Genomic DNA, 23,828 nt, shown 5'->3' with positions numbered 1-23,828 from the left:
TGTCATTTTACGAGCCACTGACAAAGTGAACTATTCGTAGTTGTCAATAGGTGGAACGCTTTTGTAACACCGTGAAGAGAGAGAGGAAGGGGACAGATTAGCCCCGTTTCGGCTTAATTTGGATCTGACGAAATTTTCTTGAAGAAAAATGAAAGAATCAGTTGAAGTGATTCATTTGACGTTTATACATGGCCGACACGAGATCTATTACGTCGACCGAAGATAAAGATTCGGTGACGTCAAGCGGTGGAGTTTTTAGCCGAGTGTTCCATCGTTTGAGTCTTCGGAGAAAATCTTCACTAAGCCGCGGCGATGGAAGGCGATCGCTTCGTATATCCAGAAAGACCAAATCCTTTGACAATTCCTTTCTTAGACCTGATGTTCATATTCGTGATTATCAGAACCGATACTCGGACGTTGAGAGTAGGAATAGTTTAGACGAATCAAGCGAGGACTCTGTGGATTATTCTACAAACTTCAAGGTAAGCCATGTGATTGATTAGTGATTAAAGTGTATGCACCTTGCCTCTAAAATAAAACAGTTTACGATGTGTCCCGTTAAGGCAAACCACCTAGGCTGATTCTGATTACATGGATTTTCGAATGGGTTTCTTGGTTATGCAATATATGCCGGTATGCTATTTAACAAAGAAACATCGGTTCAAATGAAAATCGCAAATCATCAGTTCAATTGAAAATCGCAAATCGGGCAGATTTTGAAATGACGCACAATACTACCGAAAATCCGTCATATTATTTGAAGAAGCAATGAAACATGTACCGTTCCGTAAAATCTTTATAAAGTGTCTGTTTTATTAGCATTTTATTTGTCAGTAGTAATGGCGTCTGTTATCAATATATTAAACTATATATATGATTAAATTACAATCTGGGGGCCACGGTGGCTAAGTGGGTAGGACACTGCCTCGCTAACCTGGGTGTCGGGTGTTCGATTCCTGCATTGGCCGAGAAAGTTCTTCCAAATTTCCCGGCGTGATTCCCATTTGTCAGTGATGCAGGAGGGAGAACCTGACAAAGACAGCTGTCTAGTCGTTCGGATGGGACGAAAAACCGAGGTCCCGTGTGCACATTGGCGTGCAAGTAAATGATCACTTGACAGATGGAATTCGATATAAGAGTAGGCCGTAGTGCCGCTGTCCGGGCAAAATTTTCCTCATGGCACACTGTATGGCGTATGCCCGTCTTCATTAGTCCAGTTCGGAGCAGAACAGTAGAACGTTAAACCCCATTTCATTTCAAATTACAATCTATAATGCAATCATTATAATGCAATCATTGATTTGATTAGTTATCTAGACCGGGGTCATGGAATAATTCACACATATCTCAAGGATTATATTGTACTATTTTAATGTTGTTATCTTGTAATCAAACACATCGAAGTATAAAAGCCTTTGTGAACAATGGGCTGAAATGCAAGAAATGGTAGAATTATTATTACATGTACTTTATTTATCAAAGATAAATAAGTTGCTGGCGTGAATTTCAATATATAACCCATTTGAATGACACATGAATGGCATAATCAGTGCTCACTCCGGAATCCATTTTTCCCGCCAATTTTTTCATTTTAATTTATTAACCATATATTTTTTCCGCCAAAATTTTTCTTACATTTTTACTTTCAATATAGATACTTAAAATTACGATGTTATAATTTACAAATTTCTTCTCTGGTTGCAGAGGTCATTTTTGGAGGCCTTTTTAGTACACTACAACCTGTTGTAAATGAATTTGTAAAGTTAGCTGATTCACATATAGAAGAAAACTTTGTTTTGGTAGCTGCATCATACCTTAAGCAAGGAATTGAAAATTTCCATTCATCCCTAAAAAATCTACAATATCTAAACGCACTTAAAATTTTACGCTTTTCCATAATTATATGGAATACAAGTTACTTAAAAGTTATTTGAGTATTTTTTTTTTTTTTTTTGATTAATGTGTTTTTTACGGGTTTTATTTTAAATTAAACACTTTTGACATTAAACTTCCTAATTAACTTTTATTCTGGTATGTTGGGGCTTTTATAATTCATGTTCCAATACGATACAAGAGCACTTGTCGAAACGTCGTATCCCGTGTATAATAAACCAGTGATTGTGTTCAATATAAATTGTTGCCGTGTTTTAATTTGCTCAATCGATAAATGGCACTCATGGATAATTGAAAATCAGCAACAAGCGGTTTATTTTAATATTGAAAAACAAATATTAATTACATTTTCATACAATATATAGACACAGAAAGAATCACAGAAAACGAAGCACATATATTCTGCATCCTTGCTATAATTTGAGTTGTTAACATTCAATTGTGTTAATGTGAAAATTTGTATATGCGATAATTTGATGGCGTTGGCGTTTTTACCTCATGCGTTTTTTGGTTACAGAAATATAGCGGGTAATACGGATTAGAAAAAAAAATTTTCCTAATTGAAATATTATTAATTTCATGCTTGACAGCCCTTTATTAATATACTGTAGTTACTTCAATTAGATGTTTAAACTGTATACACTGTAATTTTAGGTCTATTCAATACCTGTTTAACAAGACAGCTAAACGATGTCGCTTATTGTAAATGATGTATAAAAACATTGTGTTATCCATTGAGTAAACTTAACGCATCGTATCAAATTTTTAAAAAAATAAATTCAATAACTCCTACATGAATCAAATTATGTCATCTTACATTATGGAAGCATTGCAGACTTGGCTTCTACCTGATACTGCTTCTCGAATTGGTATTATAAATGGCTTCTCGGTTGGTTTCCCAACATAATTCAACTGATCATCACATTCTTAATTGATAATGATCTTCTCTGTGTTAATAGCGTGGGTCTTCAGCTTTCTTATTTACATCGCCAAATTCAGTGCACGATGGGGTAACTTATTTGGAGGAGATAGGCGAGGTAGTAGCGGGGTCTTGCAAGAAATTACAGCGATTTATGTGACATTATTCGCTGCTTACCGAATTTATCCATTGTTATTGAATACAGTAGTACTTGAATACCTATACAAAGATTTTATGGTTCACCCCCAAAGTTTGAGTTGCATAGAAATTTCACGTTTTATTACCCCTATACGATGCAATCGTTACAATCTAGGTGGATATTTCCACTGATATCTTCATTGGATAGCTAGCTGTAGTATGTCTGCAGGCCTTGACACTTATAGCATGTCAACTACAAAATTGTTATCAATAAGAAAAAATGTGACCCAGTTTAATATAAACATATTGACAATCTAGATTTATTCACTCTATGGTACACAGTTATATGAATATGAATAGTCTGAATGCAAGAATACAACAAACCACTCTTATATGTTGATGACGCGAAGTAGAGTATATTTAAAAATTATGTGGCGTCATGGTATCGGCGCTGTTTGTCCTTGTCAATTGGGTAGGATGGAGGACCTGGCAAAAACAGTGTCTCGTCGTTCGGATGCACGTAAAAGAACCCTTGACAGATGGAATTCGAAATAAAAGTAGGTTGTGGTGTCACTGTCCGAGCAAAATCTCCCCAAAGCGCACTATATGACGTAAGTCTGTTTTCATTAGCCTAGTCGGTGCAGACAAGCAGGACGTTAAACACCTTTTCATTCATTCGTTTGGTGATATTAACTGACTACGAAAATATACTTTACTGAAATTTGTAAAAAAACTAAAAGTAAAAAGGGACATTTTTATTTCGTAGTGGTAACATAAATGTTCAAGATATAATAAGAATTTACTATAGTAGGCTACACTGGAGGCCGGATGTGTATGCTCAAACTGCTGAGGCATATCTATGCATTTGGAATATTTATATACAACCAAGAGCAGTCGGTTCATCAAACAGTAACCATTAATTTCTAAAGGTAGCATCTCTTATCAACATTCATAATGACTGTTCCAGAAATCTATAATAAAGTTTAAAACCATACGCAATCAAAAGTACAAGTAACGTGTTATGTTTCTGTTGATTTCACATCGTTTTTTTTCTGTACAATTACAACATGCCATTGAAACAATTTAAGATAAACAAAGTAATAATATTCTGCTAATGTTTCGTACAGCCCTGTCCATCTTTCTGAGTTTCTTTTCTAAACATATTGTATTGGCTACCTTTTAGTACCCATTTACACAATACAATGTATCATTATACTGTATATTATTTAGTATACAAAACATTATAATACACAAACATTGTATTATTGTATTGTATATTATATACACATATACAAACACTATTATACACAAACGAAATGTTTTTTCTTTAGTTATAGCTGTTTGATCAGCGAATTATTTTACTGAATACATGTATAGTGAACGTGTCCATGAATGTGCATTATAGATTGACATGCATGTTGATGTAGCTTAAATTTAAAACGCCAAGTCATCTTTAAGATCATATGGAGGATAAGCAATGACATTTTATCGTGAATATGTTTCCTATCGACGTCAATGTTTTATCAAATCTGAGTATAATAGAATACACGATCATCACGTTATCGAATAATTACCCATTACTTATTTATTTGATGCGCCCAAAAGTTGTTGGATATATAAATAATCATAAGTGATTTCCTGTGTGAACCTATTAAAATTTTGTTTGTTGATGCAAGATGGAAGGTCTGACAAGGACAACTGTCTAGTCGTTCGGATGGGACGAAAAACCGAGGTCCCTTGTACACCTTGTCCTGCACGGTAATCTTTGTCTTTGTTGCTACCTTCTGTTTTGACGACGCTTTGCTTGTTATGACCGTGCCCATACATAATGGTCACATCTTGACCTGACATTAATGTAAGAACCTATCATCTGATTTGTAACATGCTATGAATGACAGTGGGTAGTCGGGTGTTGAGGATGTACCATCCTACAATTTACACCCGTATGGATAAGTGAAGTAGGGGCTTGTTGCTCATGTTTGAGAAGGCAGGACAATGTCAAGTACACTATAAAACAGGTATAAGGACTCTTAAGTATGTCAATATTGTGATTATCCAGTATTAGTTGTTCGATTAAGGAATGTCATAGTTTCTAATGACAAGGATGGGAATAGGGATCCCCACCCGCCCCTTCCACCTCCCCTTTCAATTGATTTTAAGGTACGGATATATACTCATGAAGTCAGGTATCTTCTACAACAATACCCAGATCTGTATTTCAACCTTTAAATCATACAGAGAGATGATGGAGGGTTTTACCGGAAAAAAGGACGAGCTAATACTGGCAATAATTTTTGTTCAGATTTCTTGAATTTTAATAGTGGCGTAGAAAAATTTGCTACTAGTATATTTTAGTTACTTAATTTTTTACTATAACATATTTCCCGGTTTTCTAAATATCCGTACAAGTTTATGTATAGTTTGTGTGTTTTATGTATTTCAGCATGAAACATTATATAGAGGTTTATTACGGAATTTACTACATCCGTTGGGTACAACTGATAAACGTGTGGGACTACGACCTGGTGACTTGATAGATCATCTTAGGGAGGTAAAATAAAATACGTTACTGCTACAAAAGATGCGTTACGGTAGGATTGTGCCTATTGAGTTCACGATCTGGTACGTGCAGATACGTTCGGATACGTTTCGATACGATCAACACGATTGCTACGACTGACCACAGTATATGATAAGACCTGATAGGATAACCACGTTACTCCACGATTAAAAGCACGATTTCAATCGTAGCGCGAATCGTGATAGTGGGAACCTAGCATTAGGATGGTATGGGTCATTTACCTTGGCACCTTTAAGACAAACAGTCATGTGACTGCCTCTATTTCTACTGAAACGAGTTCATGGCAAGGATGGGGATTGCTGCTGTATTTAGTGCAGTATTAGTTCATCTCATCCATGCATTCCATACACGGTGGCTAGTTGGTTAAGACGCTGGCTCGCTAGTCTGGAAGTTGGGTGTTCGATCCCTTCATTGGCCGATAAAGTTCATCCAGATTTTCCGGCGTGGTTTCCCCCTTGTCAGTGGTGCAGAACGGAGGGTCTGACAAGGACAGCTGTCTAATCCTTCGGATGAGACGAAAAACCGAGGTCCCGTGTATACATTGGAATGCACGTAAAAGATCCCTTGGCAGTTGGAATTCGATATAAGAGTAGGCGATAGTGCCGCTGCCTGGGCAAAATTTCCCTCATAGCACACTTCATTAGCCCAGTATAGGAGCAGAACAGTAGGACGTTAAACCCCATTTCATTTCATTTGTATTCCATACACCTAAACACATACTTTTAATGTCATTTCAGATAGCTTTCACCCCGGAAAAAGAAAAATGTCGTGTTGAACTTTAGAACTCGAAAGAGATAGGCACTAATCAATACTGTCAACCCTGTGATTACTCAAACATTTCCGTAAATCTCCTTAACTACGTAGTAATAATGACAAAATATTTGAACTAGAGATAAAAGTTCTGTTAGTAAAATCTTAAAATCAGCAGAATACGAAACAATATATGATTTTCCTATTTTATTTTTCAGGTATTTGAAGTTGATCAGTATGACCACGAAAGGTATCTGAGACAAGAAATTCATAATAAGGTTCGTTTATGATTCATATACAAATGATTTTATATTAATACCCTTCAAAGCAACAAATTAATACGTCTCAGTGAATGAACAAGGAAGGAATATAAGAATAATTACTAGATGTTATCATCAAATCCAAATTGTTATTTCAGCCAAGACAGATGATGCTTGGAGTGAGGGTTATAGAAGCTAAATATGTTGATATAGCTGATAAATATAAAGGTATAAAACTGATTTTATCATTCAACGGGCCTACGCATTATTCATTTATAATCATTGAAGCACATTATTTAAAATGCACATAATTATAGAATGTCAATGCACATAGATTATTATACAAAATAATGAGTAATCCATTTTAAAATGCTATTGTTGTTATTACATAGACGACGCTCATTTTATCTTTGACTAACCTACACGCATTCTTTATTTTATTATTCATTAATACAGTTAATGATTCATTGTATATCCATCCATACACATGTCAACGATTTTTCGATTTTTTTTCAAAATTTAAGACCCATAATGAACGACTTCGTGAGGTACAATCTTTTACAACTGGATTCATAAACTAGACATGGGAAAACACTTGATTTTCGGCGACCTATAATTTCATTAATTATTCACTTTTGTTATAAATATATCATCTTTTATAATTACAGATTACAAGCCTTACTGTGTTCTACAATTATCGTCAAATCCCAGAAGGTCGAGAAATGCTCAGTTATCAAAAGTTTCTTTTAAACCTTCACCGAAAGTCAGTCCGAAAGGCAGTCCGAAAGGAAGCCCGTTATTAAAACGACTAGAAATGCCAATTACAATCATGAAAACTCAACTAGCTCATTCTCTTGAACAACCGAACTGGAATGAAGAATTTCAGATGTAAGTACATTGTTCACTTTGTGTATATTTTCGTTACATCAATATATATTATAAGTTAGCATTCTCTGTTTAGGTTAAGCATAGTGTTAAATAATTTGATTGTTAGTTTCTTAAAGGAGCTAAATCGCTAATATTTGGGATCTAGAAATTGACACAAATGGGTCGCAACGCACATAATAATGTAATATGAATGCATATAAACTGATTTACATTCAATAGTTTTTGTTTTTACTCTAATTTCTAATCAGTTATGTTCTGCGAAATACGCCAGAAGTCTCAATCGAATTGAAATCTCTAGTGTCTGGTTATTCCAGTCTACACCGATAGTATTTATTGCGCATGCTCTCCAGATAAGAATATGATGTCACCGTTTGACATGACTTGTTGAATATGCTTAGCCCGGTTTTCCGAGTTCCTTGTTACAAATGGCGATGAAACGCATTATGGTACACGATTCGTGTACCAATGGTAAAATGTTTATTTTGTCTTGAATATTGGATATCGGAAGCCCATGTTTTCCCGGTAAGATCACAACATCAATGTTGATTTAAATTGACAAATAATTCGCGTTTTGAATGTTGAAGATTTTGGATGATATTGAGTTAGAGACTTAGCTACTTTAAATATACATAATGTAAGATTTAGATAGATAAAGAGCTGGCCGTTCTTGCTATAATAGTTAAAAGTGGATAATGCAAAATGAATATATTGAAAATTTCATTCAAATTACTTTATTCTGGGCGAAGATATTAGCCTTTGAAGGTCTGAGAAGATGTGTGCACTGATTGTAACCATCCCCCTGGCTGTTCGATGCTTAACCTCGCTTCACAATTTTAAGATTAAACCATTAAATGGCCAAACCGTTCTAATCTACTTTAAATCGGACCTGTCTCATGACATCGAGACTTGAGTATGGTCTTATCATGTAAATAAATTCTAATTAATATTTTATATAACATTTAAGGCCTAAATAAAGACCTGCAATAGGAAGATTTAGCCCTTTCGCAATGCCTGTTTAATAGAAATATATGTATAAATTATGCCAATGTCTTCAGTCGACATCGGCTCTCACTATTAGCTTGTTTTATATATTGCTTCTCAATATTATGTTGCAGGAAAGTAACAGAACTGTTGTCAGATGAATTACATATTTTTGTTTTTCAACAAAATTCTGGCAACGAGAAAAAATCTGAAAAAAAGAAACAATTTCGGGGGTAGGTTTTGAATTCCTTGTAACATTTCAAAATACAATACAAATCAAATAATGCAGATCCTTTTCGGATCACTGATAATTTAGCAATTTCCATTAAAACATCGTAATGAATATGTGATGAATATTTATGAAATTTTTTCAGGTTATTCAAAAAATTGTATCTTGAGAAAAACTTAGATGTGAATATCGGTTCTATTGTTATACCAGTAAGGGTAAGAATGGTTATACTTTGTTTTAAAAAAAATGTACTTGTATATTATTTGTCATATTGATTGCTCAAGTGACATTGGTAATACTTTATATCACAGTTTTTTATTAATAGCTTGGATTTATAAGTTAATATACTTCACAATAATGAATTTATTCAAGGCTGTACTGCTTTAATTAATTTGATATTTATGATGTGTATCTAATTTCCCCGCTTTTAACTGCCTTTGCTTTTGTAAAATAAAATTGACCAGGATTATCGTCCATTTGTGTAATTTTGTTTTTTTTTTATTAATAGGATATACCGGTACAGGGTGTAAACGCTTGGTTTGATATTTTTCCCGTGGATGGTACTAAAACACAACCTCGTATTGGACAGTGCCATCTACAACTGTCATTATCTCATGTTCAGGTAAAAATAGCAATGTAAATTTATGTTATTTCTTTTATATAATCTCGCAGTATGTTCTAAAAAAAACCCTCAAATTTCCAATAAATTTAACACGAGTATTATCTTTTATATAATCTCGCAGTATGTTCTAAAAAAACCTCAAATTTCCAATAAATTCATCACGGGTATTTTTTCTACAAATTCGATCCATCTAATAAATTGGTTTTTATTGCAAAAGGCGTTATTATCTGGTTTTAACTATAATCATTTAGTTATATATTGGACAACAATCACTGGTTTAGTATGGGACGTTTCGATAAGCTTGATAACTATAACAGGATACTTATATAGAAACGTCGCACTTATAATATATACTAAACCAGTGATTGTTGATCCATATAACTGTGTTAGTTTTGGTTATTAACTAAGTGTATTATGTATATATTTTAGGATAGTCAGCATATGTCTTTGTTCTCAGCTGAAGATTATCATCAAGCATCATTACAGTTTCATCAACATAGTATTTATGTAGCCGAGGTAAGAATACACATTATGTTTTTCTTTTCTTTTTTTTTTTAAATTGGGGTTATATGAATTATGCGAATTAATATGTCGACGATATTAAGCTTGAAACCTGTTAATTAAGCATATGGTAAATCGCTTCAATATTATATAGAATTTACATGTATTTAAAATGCCGAGCATTCCATGGGGTTAATCTTGAGAAATAGGTGTGAATGTAAAGGAGAATTAATGATATGTCGACGATTATCGATCCAATATTATGACATGTTGTCGATTATCGATCCAATATTAGAATATACATGTACTTAAAATGCTGAGCAATTAATTTGAATGTAAATGTTTGTCATGTTTCAGAAAGAATTAAAGAAAGAAATGTCTTTATCCGATAAAAGTCGAAGATTGTTGGATGTTTTTGCCAGTGCTAACAGAATCTCACCATTGTCTCAGTCCATAATGTAAGTTCTCATTTTTCTGTCAGTATCATTCGAAGTCCTATTTTTATTTTTCGAGCGGGTATCCCGACGAACAGAAGATCCTACTGGCATGAGCAATATGGCATCATTAACAGATACATTTTGTTGTCAAATCTAGATAATTATAAAATTTATGGTCGGTCGTAACTGGTAATCAAGAAACGAATCTCATGAAGTATTTGACAACCACCGAAATGTTAAATATTTTGAACGTAAAAGTACAGAATAAATGTTTTAACCATTGTGCGGACACGTCGCACAAAAAACGTTGTCGGCAACAAGTGGTATTCTCAGACCCCAGACATAAATAGGTTTTTGTATGCATAATTTTATTCAAATACGATCAAACTAGAGCTTCATATAAAGACTGAGAAATAATCAATCAAAGCAAGAAAAAAACATTTGAGGTATTAACAGTGAAGTCAGATATGAATTATAAAGTATTTTTGAAACCATCAAAATCTACAAATAGCTTAATTATCATTTCCAATGTAGAATCATCTTTTGACGGGGTTGGTAGAGTACCTAGATTTGTTTTCAGACAAGATTGATCTAAATCTTAGTAGTATACCAGTAAATGTATTTATCTGGATGTGTTTCAGGGATTTAACAATATTATTGGAACTGGCATCCGGAATTCATCATAGACTTATTAAAGATGCAACTTTACGTAAGGCAGTGGAGGCTGTATTAATCATATGGATGGCTAAACAAGTCGGCAACAAAACATTTACAGAAAGAATGCCACTGAGCGATGCAGAGGTTGGTATTTTGTTTGTTTGGTTTCTAAAATGTCGTATAATTTGTAGAGAATCATATCAACGAAGCTTTTATGAATGACCAGAATTAACTCATGTTGTATGTCCAGTGAAATAAAATGGCATATAGTAATTGACAAACATAAATAAATAAAAATAACTATCTGGAACAACAAAATACTTACATTTAATTGCAGTGACGTTTCAACTAGGCTTCTCTATAGTCACCATTGTCAATGGTTTAATGTCCATTTAACGATCTTTAAATTATCCAAGTATGGTAAAGTGGTCAATAACTTCCCTCTAAATTCGTAACAGGAAGTGTTTATCTCCTAAATAAACAATAATACATTTATTAGCATTTTCGCCTTTCACTAATATCCATATTTACAAGTCTTGATTAGATAAAAAAAAAGAACATGATAATTGAGTGTTCCTGTTTTCCAGTGTTTCCTTTAATTAATGATATTATGATTATATTATTTACGATAGATATGTGTGTTCAGAACAGCTACTAGAAAGTATATAACAAATATTAGTAACAGAGTTGATGAATTACCTTGTCTTTTTCCACCCACAGTAGATAATTTAACTATACTCAAATGCAAATTAGGGTAAGTAGTATTGTTAGTATTATAACAGTATGTTAATAACTATATGATTAGAAATAAAACAATATCCCTGGAATTCAGCATTTTACACTGTTTGGTATCTTCTATATCTTTTCAGCATAGTAGAAGAGTTACTAGGATTAGATTTGTGGGATTCCAGTAGTACACCACAGGAAGATTTAGCCGAAAGAATTTTGCTAAAGCTAAGAGTAATATAGATAATTATATTATAATTTTTACGATTTAACTACAATTTAATTATTTCGAAAAGATATATTGTAGACTGAATTATTTCTAGGAAATATTCTTTAATTCAACTAAATCGTATGGAATGCATAACATATTTTGAGTACATGTATATAGCATTATGGTAAATGACGAAAGTGTAAGCATTGCCTGTTGACATCCAATATTTTTATATTTTAGAGTGATTTAAGACAGTGGTTAAAAGTAGAAATGGAAGAAGTGAGAAATCATAGTGTTATGAAGGATGAAGTTATGACAGAATGTACAAAATGTGTTGATATCATTAATAAATTAACATCGCACTGTACACAACTAGGTGTAATAATTACTTTCTATAAGGCTTTTAATATCAACTATTACAGAGCAGTAATATTAATAGCAGAAAATACAGTAAGTAACCCTTTACATCATTCATATCATCTTCAATTGAAGACTTGATCTCGCTTTAACTACGTACATCTTATCGTATATTATGTTGTGAAACTCGCAGTCGTTACTTCAGGAACATGCATTTATGTGAGTTTCGTGTATATGAGTCTAACCAAACTCGCATTAATACATAAATACAGAATATCTCCCTATTTATTCCAAAACAAAACTTGTGCGTATCTATTATGTTACTTAATATAAACACATAACTACAAAAACAGGTGTTGACTATAGTATAGGTCAATATACCAACTTCCAACAGTTTGCTGTAATGCCTTTAATCCTACATAATTGTACATATCCGCCAATATTACTTTGTTGTGAACTATTGTTTTGTAAAACCGATATACTATGTATTTGGCAATAAACAATTACAATTATACAATTACTATATATTTTCAAATTGTATTTTGTCGTTGTTTTGGATGATGCTTAGTGTCAAAGCAAGTTCTTGTCTTATTTTCTATTTCAGATAATGAAAGAGGTTAGATCTCAGATGATAGAGATGGATAGATATCAGACACGATATCATTTTTACCCTGTAAATATCGCTCAATCTAGTAAGCTATCATTACAGTTATATCTAGCTATAAGAAGATTTTATGTAATCGCCAGAGAAACACTTACTGACAGGTTAGTTAAGGACGAATTTCCTCTTTAATTATATTGTCCGTAAATTAATACAAACTGATGAAAACGTTTTGAGTATTGAGTATTAATTAACAGATTTAAGGAAGTTGCCTCCAAAATATAAAACATGGTTTTTAAATATTGAAAACAATATTACCAATGCATGATCAACTTTTTGGTTCATTGGTACTTCATGAAAATTTCACGAAGCATGATACGTTTTGGAAATTGTCAAAGCTTATCCCAGAAATGGATAACATCAAATGCCTTACTGAAACTTTTGTTTTGAATGAATACTGTTTTCTTTGTAATTTTCAGAGACTTGTTTAGAATATCATATAGTCAATATCAGTCCTGGTTTCAGACAACGCTGGTGTTTTGGTTACAGACATTCAGAACACAATGCATATCTCGTGTAGAAAAAGCTCTAGAAATAGACAAAGATGTAAGGAATTGGATTTTTTTATAAAGAGTAAAACTTTGTTAAAACTGTTCGCGACATACGTTACGATCTGTATTCCATAATACTATGTTTCGTAATACGATGATAACATGTAATCTGTATATCCGCAATGCAAAATTAATGTGAAAGTAAGATGGTTTCAATACTCGAACTTCTTTAATTGGCCGACGCTACAAAAGAAACATAGAATAAGATCTTCCGAAAATTGTGGATGACGAAACTCACTACTACAATTGAGTATATTGAGGAACCACAGGTTTGGCCGAATACTAGTACATTATATTCTTCGCGGTGGTAAACACAGATATGAAATGTATGAATGCCGATTTCAATTTAGTTTGCAAATAGCATTGCTTTGCAGGGAACATCACCCACCCCATCCCCTCTACAAAAAAGTGCATATAATTTGTGATTCTATAACGTAGGGATGGTGATCCAGTCACAGGCTTGACAACAATGAGACACCGTGGGTTTTTAGATAACACGCGATGAAAAATAATCTCTCCACCCTGTTCTACATAGTTATAATGGTATATAATTAGATTATCAATGTAGTTGTCGAGATTATCAATGTAGTACAATAGTTGTCGTGATTATCAATGTAGTAAAACGGACCTTATATTATAGTTAAGCTACACGGCATCTATAATAAGACTCGTATTATATAATATTTTTATGTTTTAGGTTGTCTTGGTTACATCGCTCGTCAAATTTTCTAATTCATCAGTTGATACCCTATCCTGCTTTGCCAAGGTATGCTTCACGACTTTAATAATTTGTATTTTGGGTAATTTTAGTAATTGTTTTTCCCATGTTGAATTAACAAGGAGGGCTTAACATACTGTTTGCTAGCTATACGAGTTCTTCAAATGAGAAAGGGTGGTTGGATGGTCGAATGGTTAGCGTGTGCGCTTTGTATCATAAGGTCTGTCATTGAGTCAACTGGCGGGGTTTCGATTCCCCGGTTGTACGTGACAAGGAGTAGGGGCGTCTGTCCATCCTCGTGGGTTTTCTCCGAATCCTCCGATTTCCTCCCACTGCTAAAGACCCCTACGTGCAAGCGAATTATTGAAATAAAATTGAACCATATGTTAGTCCCGAAATGACCTAGTTTGTGTCGAGTGGACGTTAAACCCCATTTCTCTCCCAGTCTCAAATGAGACATGGTACCGGGTGTTCTAGAAACAGCATGTATACTCCGTGCATTCTTAAAATATAAATGTTTCTACTTTATTTGACGGACTTCTAGAAATAAGTCTATTTGAACAAAATCGCGTTATTAAGGCTATATCTTGTAATATTCCTTTATTAATTCGGAAGTAATGTTTTATCTCAGATAACAGAAGAATGGAGAGAGATAGATTATCAGTTACCTGATTTAGCTATGATGGGGGTTACAAAGATAACAGATGTATGTATAATTTTACACAGATTCAACACAACCGCCATGTGACTTTAATGGTTATATGCCTACAGCCTAAAATCTAACAACTAGTTTATCTGGCGAGATTAAATAAGTGACGTTACTATTGTCGGGCGTTCTGGTCTAAGGGAGAAGTATAGAGGACGATTTTATAGATCATTCTCAAATATCAGCGGCAATGTCATAATTAGGAATATATTGGTTACAAAATGCAGTTAAGAGCGTGGTTAACTTAAAAATTATTTGGTTCATTATGATAATTTCAACTTTAATAGATATCAGTATGGAAACAAATGCGTTAATGTCTACGCAATCAAATTTTTAAATTAAATGAGATGATTGGGTAGCACAGCGTTTTACATGCGAATCATTACAATTTAGTACTAAATTATTTTCGTAGAAATTGGACGCTGCAATTTTGATTGCCTAACAACAAGTTCCGATCCTAGTTATGGTATTTACTGGCTATATATGCACCCGTACCATAAATTATTATATAGTCACTTACGTTGGTATAGTAATATTTGAATATATCTATTGCAGTTAATATGTGATGGTGCGAGAATGTATGCTGATAAAATACATAATATTTTAGAGAGAAATTGTTATTATGATACACATGAGGAACAATTCGATGTTCATGATAGAGTAAGTTGAAATTAATTCGGGGTTGGGGCGATTGATTTAACGCGTCTGTCATTTAGTCAGGTGGCGTGTTGTCGATTTCTCCCTTGAGGGTGACTGAAAGTGACAAGGATAAGGAGTAGGATCACCTGTCCAATGTCGTGGGTTTTATCCAGGTTCTCCGGTTTCCTCCCACTGCTGAAGTCCCATACGAGCAAGCGGATTATTGAAATAAAACATTGAACCATATTATGTTAGTCATACATGTTACTAATACGCTGTTTAATACTTTCTAATTTAGTTCTTCAATCAATTGTAGACTACTTGTCATTTTGTGATTTTTTGTCGATAGTTTTTGAAGTGTCTGTCTCTTAAAATTACATTATAATTTCGTTTTGCTCGTTTTCCCGATTTTTAAACGACACCGAGTGCAATATCAAATTTAAGTTCTTCATCAGATATCAGCAACTTTGTAATGTTAATCATGTTTTTCTTTTTTTTTTCAGCTGTGTATTACATTAAATAACATAGAACATGTGAGACAATATCTATATGAACTACCCGAATTGTTAAATTGGCAGGCAACGTCGGATTCTATATCATCAAAATATGAAGACGATTCTGTGGGACAACAGTCTTTAAAAACTTTAAATAGACTATTAACAACGACACAATGTGACATTTTAGTGAAAAGTAAATTCCTATTACAAGAAATTGGCAATAAAATGAAAGTCAACATACAACAAAATATGGAGAACTTGACTAAAGAACCCGAGAGAGTGTCGGTAGGATGTGTTCTTGTATTTAATCGGATCATTAGGAAGCATAATATAAATTTATTATTAAAGATACATTATGGGAGATTCGATAACGAGTTGACAGTTCTCACTATAATAGTTAAAAACTAGATAATGTAAAGGCAATTTGCTGAAAATTTCATTCAAATTGATCCACTATGAACCGAGAACTAAGCGGTTGAAATTTCCGGCTAGCCTTGAACATCATTACTAAAGTCAGTATGATAAACATCATAGTCTTGATTATCCATTTAATCGCTAAATCGTGAAGGAAAGTTATGCAGTAAATCGGATCATAATCCACTAAAGATCGCAGGCTAGCGATGCCATCTAGAGTTGATTATGGTCTTGATAGGTTAATTAATTAATAATTAAGATAACATTTCAGGCCTAAAGAAAGACCTGCAATAGACAGATTTAGCTCTTGCATAATGTATGTTTAAGAAATTATGTGTCTGGAAGCAGACCAGTTCTTTATTCCTAATTCTAATGAATCAGTGTGGTTTGTTTTTGAAAGCTTAAACTGCACTGCAAAGAAAAAATAAATGAAATTGAGTTCACTTCTCATTCCGTCAGTTATGTGAGACTACCTAAGCACAATGTGAAATTTATATTTTGAAATAGCTGTATTTCAAGCAATATAGCAGCAGGAGCAAAGATATATGTATGGAAAAATATCCTATAATTTCAAAATTTAGCATAGTTTTTCTTTGTTTTCTCTTCAGGCAATAGATGAAATCTTATGTTATTTATCCACTAATTTAGAAACATTAAATACTCGACTAATGTCCTCTATATATCCTATAATGTTAGAGAATCTCTTTGATGTGGTGATGACCATATTTAATGAACAATTACAAATTGGGGTAAGTATTAATTAAACAAATACATGTACACTGTAGTAATAAACTGTCTTAGAACGAGTTATAATCGTGTGATCAACAACTCCATGCAAACTAGAGATGTAGAGACATTTTTTGGAGTTTCTGTGATTTTAAGGACTTCGGGGGTATCCAGTTGGAATAATGTCGTGATTACGGTAATTAAGTGTATACAGCTCGAAAATATCCCCCGAATCACCTGTAAACCATGATTTCATGCTCAGGTTGCAAGTGGAAAACATAACTTATAACGTGTGTCCAGGCCCCGAGTTCACAAAGCATTCGTAGACTTAAGTTAAGAATTTACTCAACTTTCAATCACTGTTTATGAGAAATATCTTTGATCCAGAAACACAAAACTTTGCACATAGTTTCTTATTGATGTATTTGATACATTAAAACAACAAATGTTTTATAAAGGGCCATATTTTAGTTAAAATAAGGCGAACAATTTTGAGTAAATTCTTAACTTAAGTCTGAGAATGCTTTATGAACTCGGAGCCTTAGATCTATTTTCAAATCGGAAATTCGTAGGTACCAGAAATACCAAATCATTGGAATGCCGCGAAAGTCTAGGAATAGACCAATAAAATTAATTAGAATTATTCATTGAGCATTACAATTCATAAACGCGCAAGTAACACGCATTAGACGTTATTAATATTCTTATTATTGAAATCTCTTTTTAGTTTAAACTTTTCCTTTTTTTCAGCGAATGCCTGATTATTACCGACATATGAAAATGGTACGTTTTACTTTTAATTATTTGATAAATGTGTCATACAATTCTTAGCATCTTGTTCGTTTACAAGTTCAATTTTTAATAGCTTAAAAGTTCTGATTTTGGGATATTCGTTTTTTATAAAAAGATCTGTCACATTTCGTTACATGTCACACATTCAACAATGGCCATTATCACATCCAGCACATTCACGTACAACCATTAGCGCTTTGCATTTAGAAACCAACTAAATAGAACACTATTTTATGTTAAATCACAGTTTTATTTTAAGACTAATTCGTTTTGAAGTTAGGTAAACAAGTCGAATCTCGTGCCATAATAATATATACTGTGTCACTTCACAATCTATTCCAATAATTGATCTCGATTATTTTGGCGCTAAAAATCCGCTTAAAACAACATCGTGATTAATTTTCTGCAACGTCTTTTATTTTGCGTTTTAAATCACAGCATAGATGCATCGCAAAAGTAAATAAAAAGTGTTGTTATTAAGTACAAAAAAAGATTGCAACAATGTTATTACTATATTTTTCTTAGGCACGTAAGATGGCGATGAGAATCAGTTAAAACCAATGTAAATGTTTAATGACCATATCTAAAGTTTTGATTGTGTGTGGTATTAAGCGCTATATTTAACCTTTATTCTGCCATGTTTTAAATAATAAATCTGGTTTTTTTTAGCATTTTAATTCTGTGTCGTCGTTTTTTATTGAGTGCGGCATGGACTGTAGTATGACAAAGAAGGGGAACTATCAATTAGTAAAAGAAAGATTAGAAGAAAATTCTATGTCCACAGAAGATCTGATGCTGGTGTATTATGAAAACCTCGCCAATGGTGTGGTAAGATTCTTTATAAAGTAAACATGGATCAGGATTTAGAACATTAAGTATATTATTATGAGAAAGTTTAAGTCTCGGACCTATATACCGTTTAGTTTCAGCCCAGTCTAAAGTTTAGAATAACCTTCTGGTGCTAATCATGCTTATTTTGTTTTGAATGGCCTCCTAACTACGGCTAATAGAGTTTAGAAGAACCAGCTTCTAATGCTAACCATGCTTTATATTATTTAGAATGGTCTCCTAACCACGGCTAATAAAGTTTAGAATGACCTTCTAATGCTACCATGATTTATATTATTTAGAATGATCTCCTAACCACGGCTAATAAAGTTTAGAATAACCTTCTAATGCTACCATGATTTAGAATGATCTCCTAACCACGGCTAATAAAGTTTGGAATAACCTTCTAATGCAACCATGCTTTATATTGTTTAGAATGGTCTCCCAAACACGGCTAATAAAGTTTAGAATAACCTTCTAATGCTTTTTATTGTTTAGAATAAAGTTCAGAATAACCTTCTAATGCTGATCATGCTTTATATTGTTTAGAATGGCCTCCTAACCACGGCTAATGGAAGGCGGTGGAAAGTGGTGCCACACTACCAATCTATTTTATCATTTATCCAAGAAAATTAAATCGATATTATTTTTATTTGATCACTATCTTATTAAATACAAATTGTAGATGGTGTTCAATCTACATTGAAAATTATTAGTATTTATTTTTTTTTCTGTATTATAAATTTTCAGTTAAAGATTGGTTGATTATTATTTTATATATTATTGTTATAGAGAACACCAGAAGAATATTTGGGACATTTAGCCGTGAAGGCAGGTTTTATTGAAGAAACTGGAGGCAACGTTTCTATATATGTTAAAGGTTAATAAATTAATCATTACTTTAAATCAATATTAACAATCGTGACATCGACGTTGTGAGGCGTTGCCAATAGAGCATTGATCTAACCAATTTCGCTCATAATTCAACGTCTCATTAACGTCTTGGTCGTTTTCGGCCAAACCAGCTAATTTTATTATATGGTTGCATGCACAATACGACGGTGTGGCTAACCGCACCCTTTTCCAAGGCTTATTTTACGTAGCAAACGTACACACTAATGTGTACATGGGTGGAACGACCAGACTTACATGCTGACTCAGCCCCACTGAACTGGGTTGACCTGTGTTGTTGTCATTAGTGATTAAGGGGTAGTGTCCTTGTTTATTAATATTAGTTTCATAGTTAGCTATCTATGTCGACAGTGGAACACAAAATCTATAATATTTCAATTTCAATATGCGTAAAAAATTCAACGAAGACATAAGGTCACCCAACAAAAGAAATCCAATGAAATTGCCATTATTTTTTAAAACACAAATCAAAGAGTCTTGTTGTCATTGGGTACTGGCAATGTTAATGAATGCATTAGTTCTGAAGTTCAGTATCGCCAATGTTAGCTAATTAATGAATATCAAATTTCTATTTCAGTGATAAGAGGAGTTAATCTACCAGGTTTAGATTCGTCTGGTAAAAGTGACCCATATGTTAACATCTGTATCAAACCAATAACGTTATCCACCAAACACAAAACAAAACGCACACAAATCGTATATAAATCATTGAACCCAACATTTAATGAAGATTTCACTTTGTAAGTAACAGCAATTCACTCCAGTGAACAGGGGCTGTTGATTCCGAACGAAATATTTTGAATAACTATCCCTGACCTGTCAGAGAAAGCAAGCAATGCTCTTTGGACTGGACGAAATAAATAGAGTCAATTGTGTATAGTGTTATTTTTTTTTTTTCGCGAAACCAGTCTAAAGATTATGTAAGATTCAGAATTTGTTGTAAAGATAAAAATTAAGCCTAATCGATCCTAACATGTGGTCTAATACAAAGTCCAGTCGATCCTAACAAGTGGTCTTATACAAAGTACAGTCGATCCTAACAAGTGGTCTAACAAAGTTCAGTCAATCCTAACATGTAGTCCTCTACAAAGTTCAATCCTAACTTTTGGCCTAATGCAAAGTTCGGTGGGCTAATTCGGTAAAATCAAGTCATGACAGCAAGTGAAGTAACTAAATGAGAATAAAAATTGATATTAAAATTCAGTTATAAATGACAGTTCTGGGATCCAATTCCCTTCTTTTAATTCGTATCTACCCTTTCATTTTATTTCAGTAATGCTGTTCCAGAATGTTACATGCATACAAGAGGGGCTGTGATATTATTCACGGTGTTCGACCATGATAGTTTTTCTGCTGATGATTTTGCAGGGGAAATTGCCATTCACATGCCAGCCATAAAAAAACTAGAAGAAAATGAAAACACTGATTCTCTACAGGCTATGATGCTACCATTAAAGAGACCGAAACAACCCAGGCATGGTCCATTTCAGGTACATCACTAACGTCCATTTTAAAACTAATAGGAATGATTGTTGGATTTAGAAGATGGAAGTCGGCCCGAAAGTAGTATGCAGGCAGATGTTTTAATGACCTACGGTACTTCAGTCTTACAAAACGGAAAATTTACCCGTATTTCTTTCGAGCAATTTGAACTTACGCCCAACTCGTCTTGACTTACGCCTGACAGACTTACACGTTACCGCGCCAATCGCCGCCATAACAGCATTCGATTAACCAGACTTTGGAATCCCTTTAGGTTTTTTGGGTTTGGTTAAACTAGACTAATATTAAATGTCCATGATTGATTGGGATTTGAATCTATTTAGGTTAATGATATCAGACAATTACAAAGTTTATAACTGTTTGTTAGGTTAAATGTTCCATGTACTCTGATGGAACTGTTATTCCAAACTCAAGGCACGAAAATAACAGAAGAAACGACAACTATAACTATACCAACTACCTAACACCCGAATGAACTGTCCCTTTTCTGAAAGCATATAGGCAACCGGCAACGGGACATCTGGACGTAATTTTAACAGAGACAATGCAACCCTAAACCTAGGCTATTGATGTCAATAATCAATGTGTATTTTATCCAGTTTATCCATATTTTATCAATTGTATATTTCAGATTTTAACTGAGAGACAAGCTAGTGATAGAATAGCTAAAAGGTTTATTAGTGAAAGATTAAAATTTATTTATAACCAACCGAAACGAACTGATGGTGCATCCAAATCTTCTCTGTGTGGTTTCTTTAACTTTTGACTCAGGAAAAGGGAAATAACTCCATTGCGAAAACTCGAGTGATGCTTTTTTTTAATATCCGAGGATGATTCATATGGCTTCAACAATTTCAGCCGTTCAGGTTTTTTCTTCTTTAAGACTGCTATTTGACATATTGTTGACAATGTGACGTGTCAATCTTATTAAATTGTATTGTGAAATGTTAAAGTGCACCAAAACAATGAACAGAATGGTGTTTGAAAGGACTATAACATATCACGAATTAAATTGTTCATTATATTATCGAGAATACGAAGAGATAATTAATAAACCTTTCCAAAATAATGTGCTTAGATTTTAATCAGACTTGCAAACAAAATACAGTGCGCCGTTTGTATTACAATTTTGCATAGAAAAACTATATGGATAAAATATCAATAAACAATGTTTTGTTCGAGTCGGTGGATCTGGAAAAAACTATTGTGGGGTTGTACGTGTATTTTGTAATACTAATAAGGAAAACAGTGATACAAAAGTACAAAAAAAATTTATTAGCTCTATGAACTTTGTGTGTTGGATAGTGGTATGAAATCTGACATGAGCTCGAAGAATGAATATGTGATCAATCAAATTATTTAAGTAGATATACTAACTTGTAAATATGCAATAAATAATGTCACCTAAATTAGTCGATTTTTGTTTTCCTTTATACATTTACTAATGCTAGACGGGACCATCCCTACTATTCGTTTAATCTCCAGACTTAGTTAATTTAGACTTACCTGTAAGGCGAAAGTTTAATTGTAAAGATGCCCTACTGTTAAAGTGTAATATGGTCATTGCTACCCACTGTGTTCTTCCCTATCAGGGGTCATAGTGGCTAAAGTGGGTAAGACGCTGGCCCCCTAGTTTTCAGATCGCGGGTTCCGTCCCGTTGTTTGCCGAGGAAGTTCATAGGGATTTTCCGGCGGGGTTTACCCTTGTTAGTGGTGTAGGGCGCGGGGCCTGACAAGGACAGCTGTCTAGTAGTTCGGATAGACAAAAATTCGAGGTCCCGTGTACACATTGGCATGCACGTAAAATATACCTTGGCAGTAGAAATTCGATATAAGAGTGGGCCGTAGCTCCGCTGTCCGGGAAAAACTGCTCCAATAGCACACAGCATGGCGTATGCCCATCTTCATTAGCCCAGTCGGAGCAGAACAGTAGGATGTTAAACCCCATTTGAGGACATTACAAAGCAGCATGACCCTGACTTCATGGTTTACGCTGATGACACTCAGATATATTTTTCATTTAAATCCGGTGATTTGCGTACTAATTCAATAGAACAATGTGTAGACTTTTACTCAACGACGGCAAGACAGAGATCATACATTTTTAATCTAAATTTCATAATCAGTCTATTTAAAACAATATTCATAATGGTGGTGAATTTGTACATCCTGTAAATAGGGTTAGAAATGTTGGTTTTAATCTCCACAACGTCTGCTCATTATCATCACACATTATTTTTGTGTGTAAATCTGAAAGTTATACTTTGTATCGAATATGCCGAATTACAAATACCCTAGATCGCACCAACACTGAAAAACTAGTTCACGTGTTTATCACTACTCGTTTAGATATATACTCTTCAAAAAAAGTAGGGAATATTCAGAAACAATACAAAACTTCAGAAATGCACTGCTGTTTTTATTAGAGCTAACCAGTGTATGTTAATAACAGGTCAATTGCCTACACATGAACATAAGCAGTTCATATGGGCGGCTTATCTGACGGCCCCATTTCACTCGCAAAGAGATACACCGTCAAAAGTGAAAATGGACGTTTTTGATTTTTGTCTTAATAATGAGTAATTGCTCCACCAATCCTCAGATATTCAGCAATAATAATAATATATTTATTTCGTACTAAATTGAGTACACAATACACAAATACTTACAAAACTATGAGAAAAGTAACAAATATACAAAAAATATACATTCTCATAGTTAAATGTTTAAT

At 33.6% G+C, this 23,828-nt stretch overlaps 1 protein-coding gene across 1 annotated transcript; it reads left to right on the top strand.

Annotated features, from left to right (window-relative positions):
* On the top strand, positions 1-22,496 carry LOC126825306 (protein unc-13 homolog D). The gene is made up of 27 exons (XM_050554893.2): positions 1-482; positions 5,394-5,501; positions 6,500-6,559; positions 6,700-6,769; positions 7,210-7,429; positions 8,545-8,643; positions 8,785-8,854; positions 9,148-9,261; positions 9,691-9,777; positions 10,120-10,220; positions 10,841-11,000; positions 11,489-11,610; positions 11,726-11,816; positions 12,034-12,243; positions 12,755-12,915; positions 13,231-13,357; positions 14,060-14,128; positions 14,712-14,786; positions 15,342-15,446; positions 15,929-16,207; positions 16,945-17,085; positions 17,813-17,845; positions 18,524-18,682; positions 19,475-19,562; positions 20,172-20,334; positions 20,868-21,084; positions 21,729-22,496. The coding sequence occupies exons 1-27, from the start codon at positions 189-191 to the stop codon at positions 21,861-21,863; spliced, it is 3,558 nt and encodes a 1,185-aa protein (XP_050410850.1). The 5' UTR covers positions 1-188; the 3' UTR covers positions 21,864-22,496.
* Positions 22,497-23,828: the final 1,332 nt, after the last annotated feature.

The sequence above is a fragment of the Patella vulgata genome, chromosome 6 (genome assembly GCF_932274485.2).
Source record: "Patella vulgata chromosome 6, xgPatVulg1.2, whole genome shotgun sequence".
Classification (NCBI taxonomy): Eukaryota; Metazoa; Mollusca; class Gastropoda; family Patellidae; genus Patella; species Patella vulgata.
This window is presented reverse-complemented; position numbering and strand designations above follow the sequence as displayed.

What these genes read in the sequence shown, in the direction of transcription:
- LOC126825306 (XM_050554893.2), top strand. Translation starts at nt 189, where the DNA reads ATGGCCGACACGAGATCTATTACGTCGACCGAAGATAAAGATTCGGTG. An exon ending in AAAAAGAAACAATTTCGGGG is followed by an intron (nt 8,644 to 8,784) that starts GTAGGTTTTGAA and finishes AAATTTTTTCAG; the next exon opens with GTTATTCAAAAAATTGTATC. An exon ending in CTATTGTTATACCAGTAAGG is followed by an intron (nt 8,855 to 9,147) that starts GTAAGAATGGTT and finishes TTTTATTAATAG; the next exon opens with GATATACCGGTACAGGGTGT.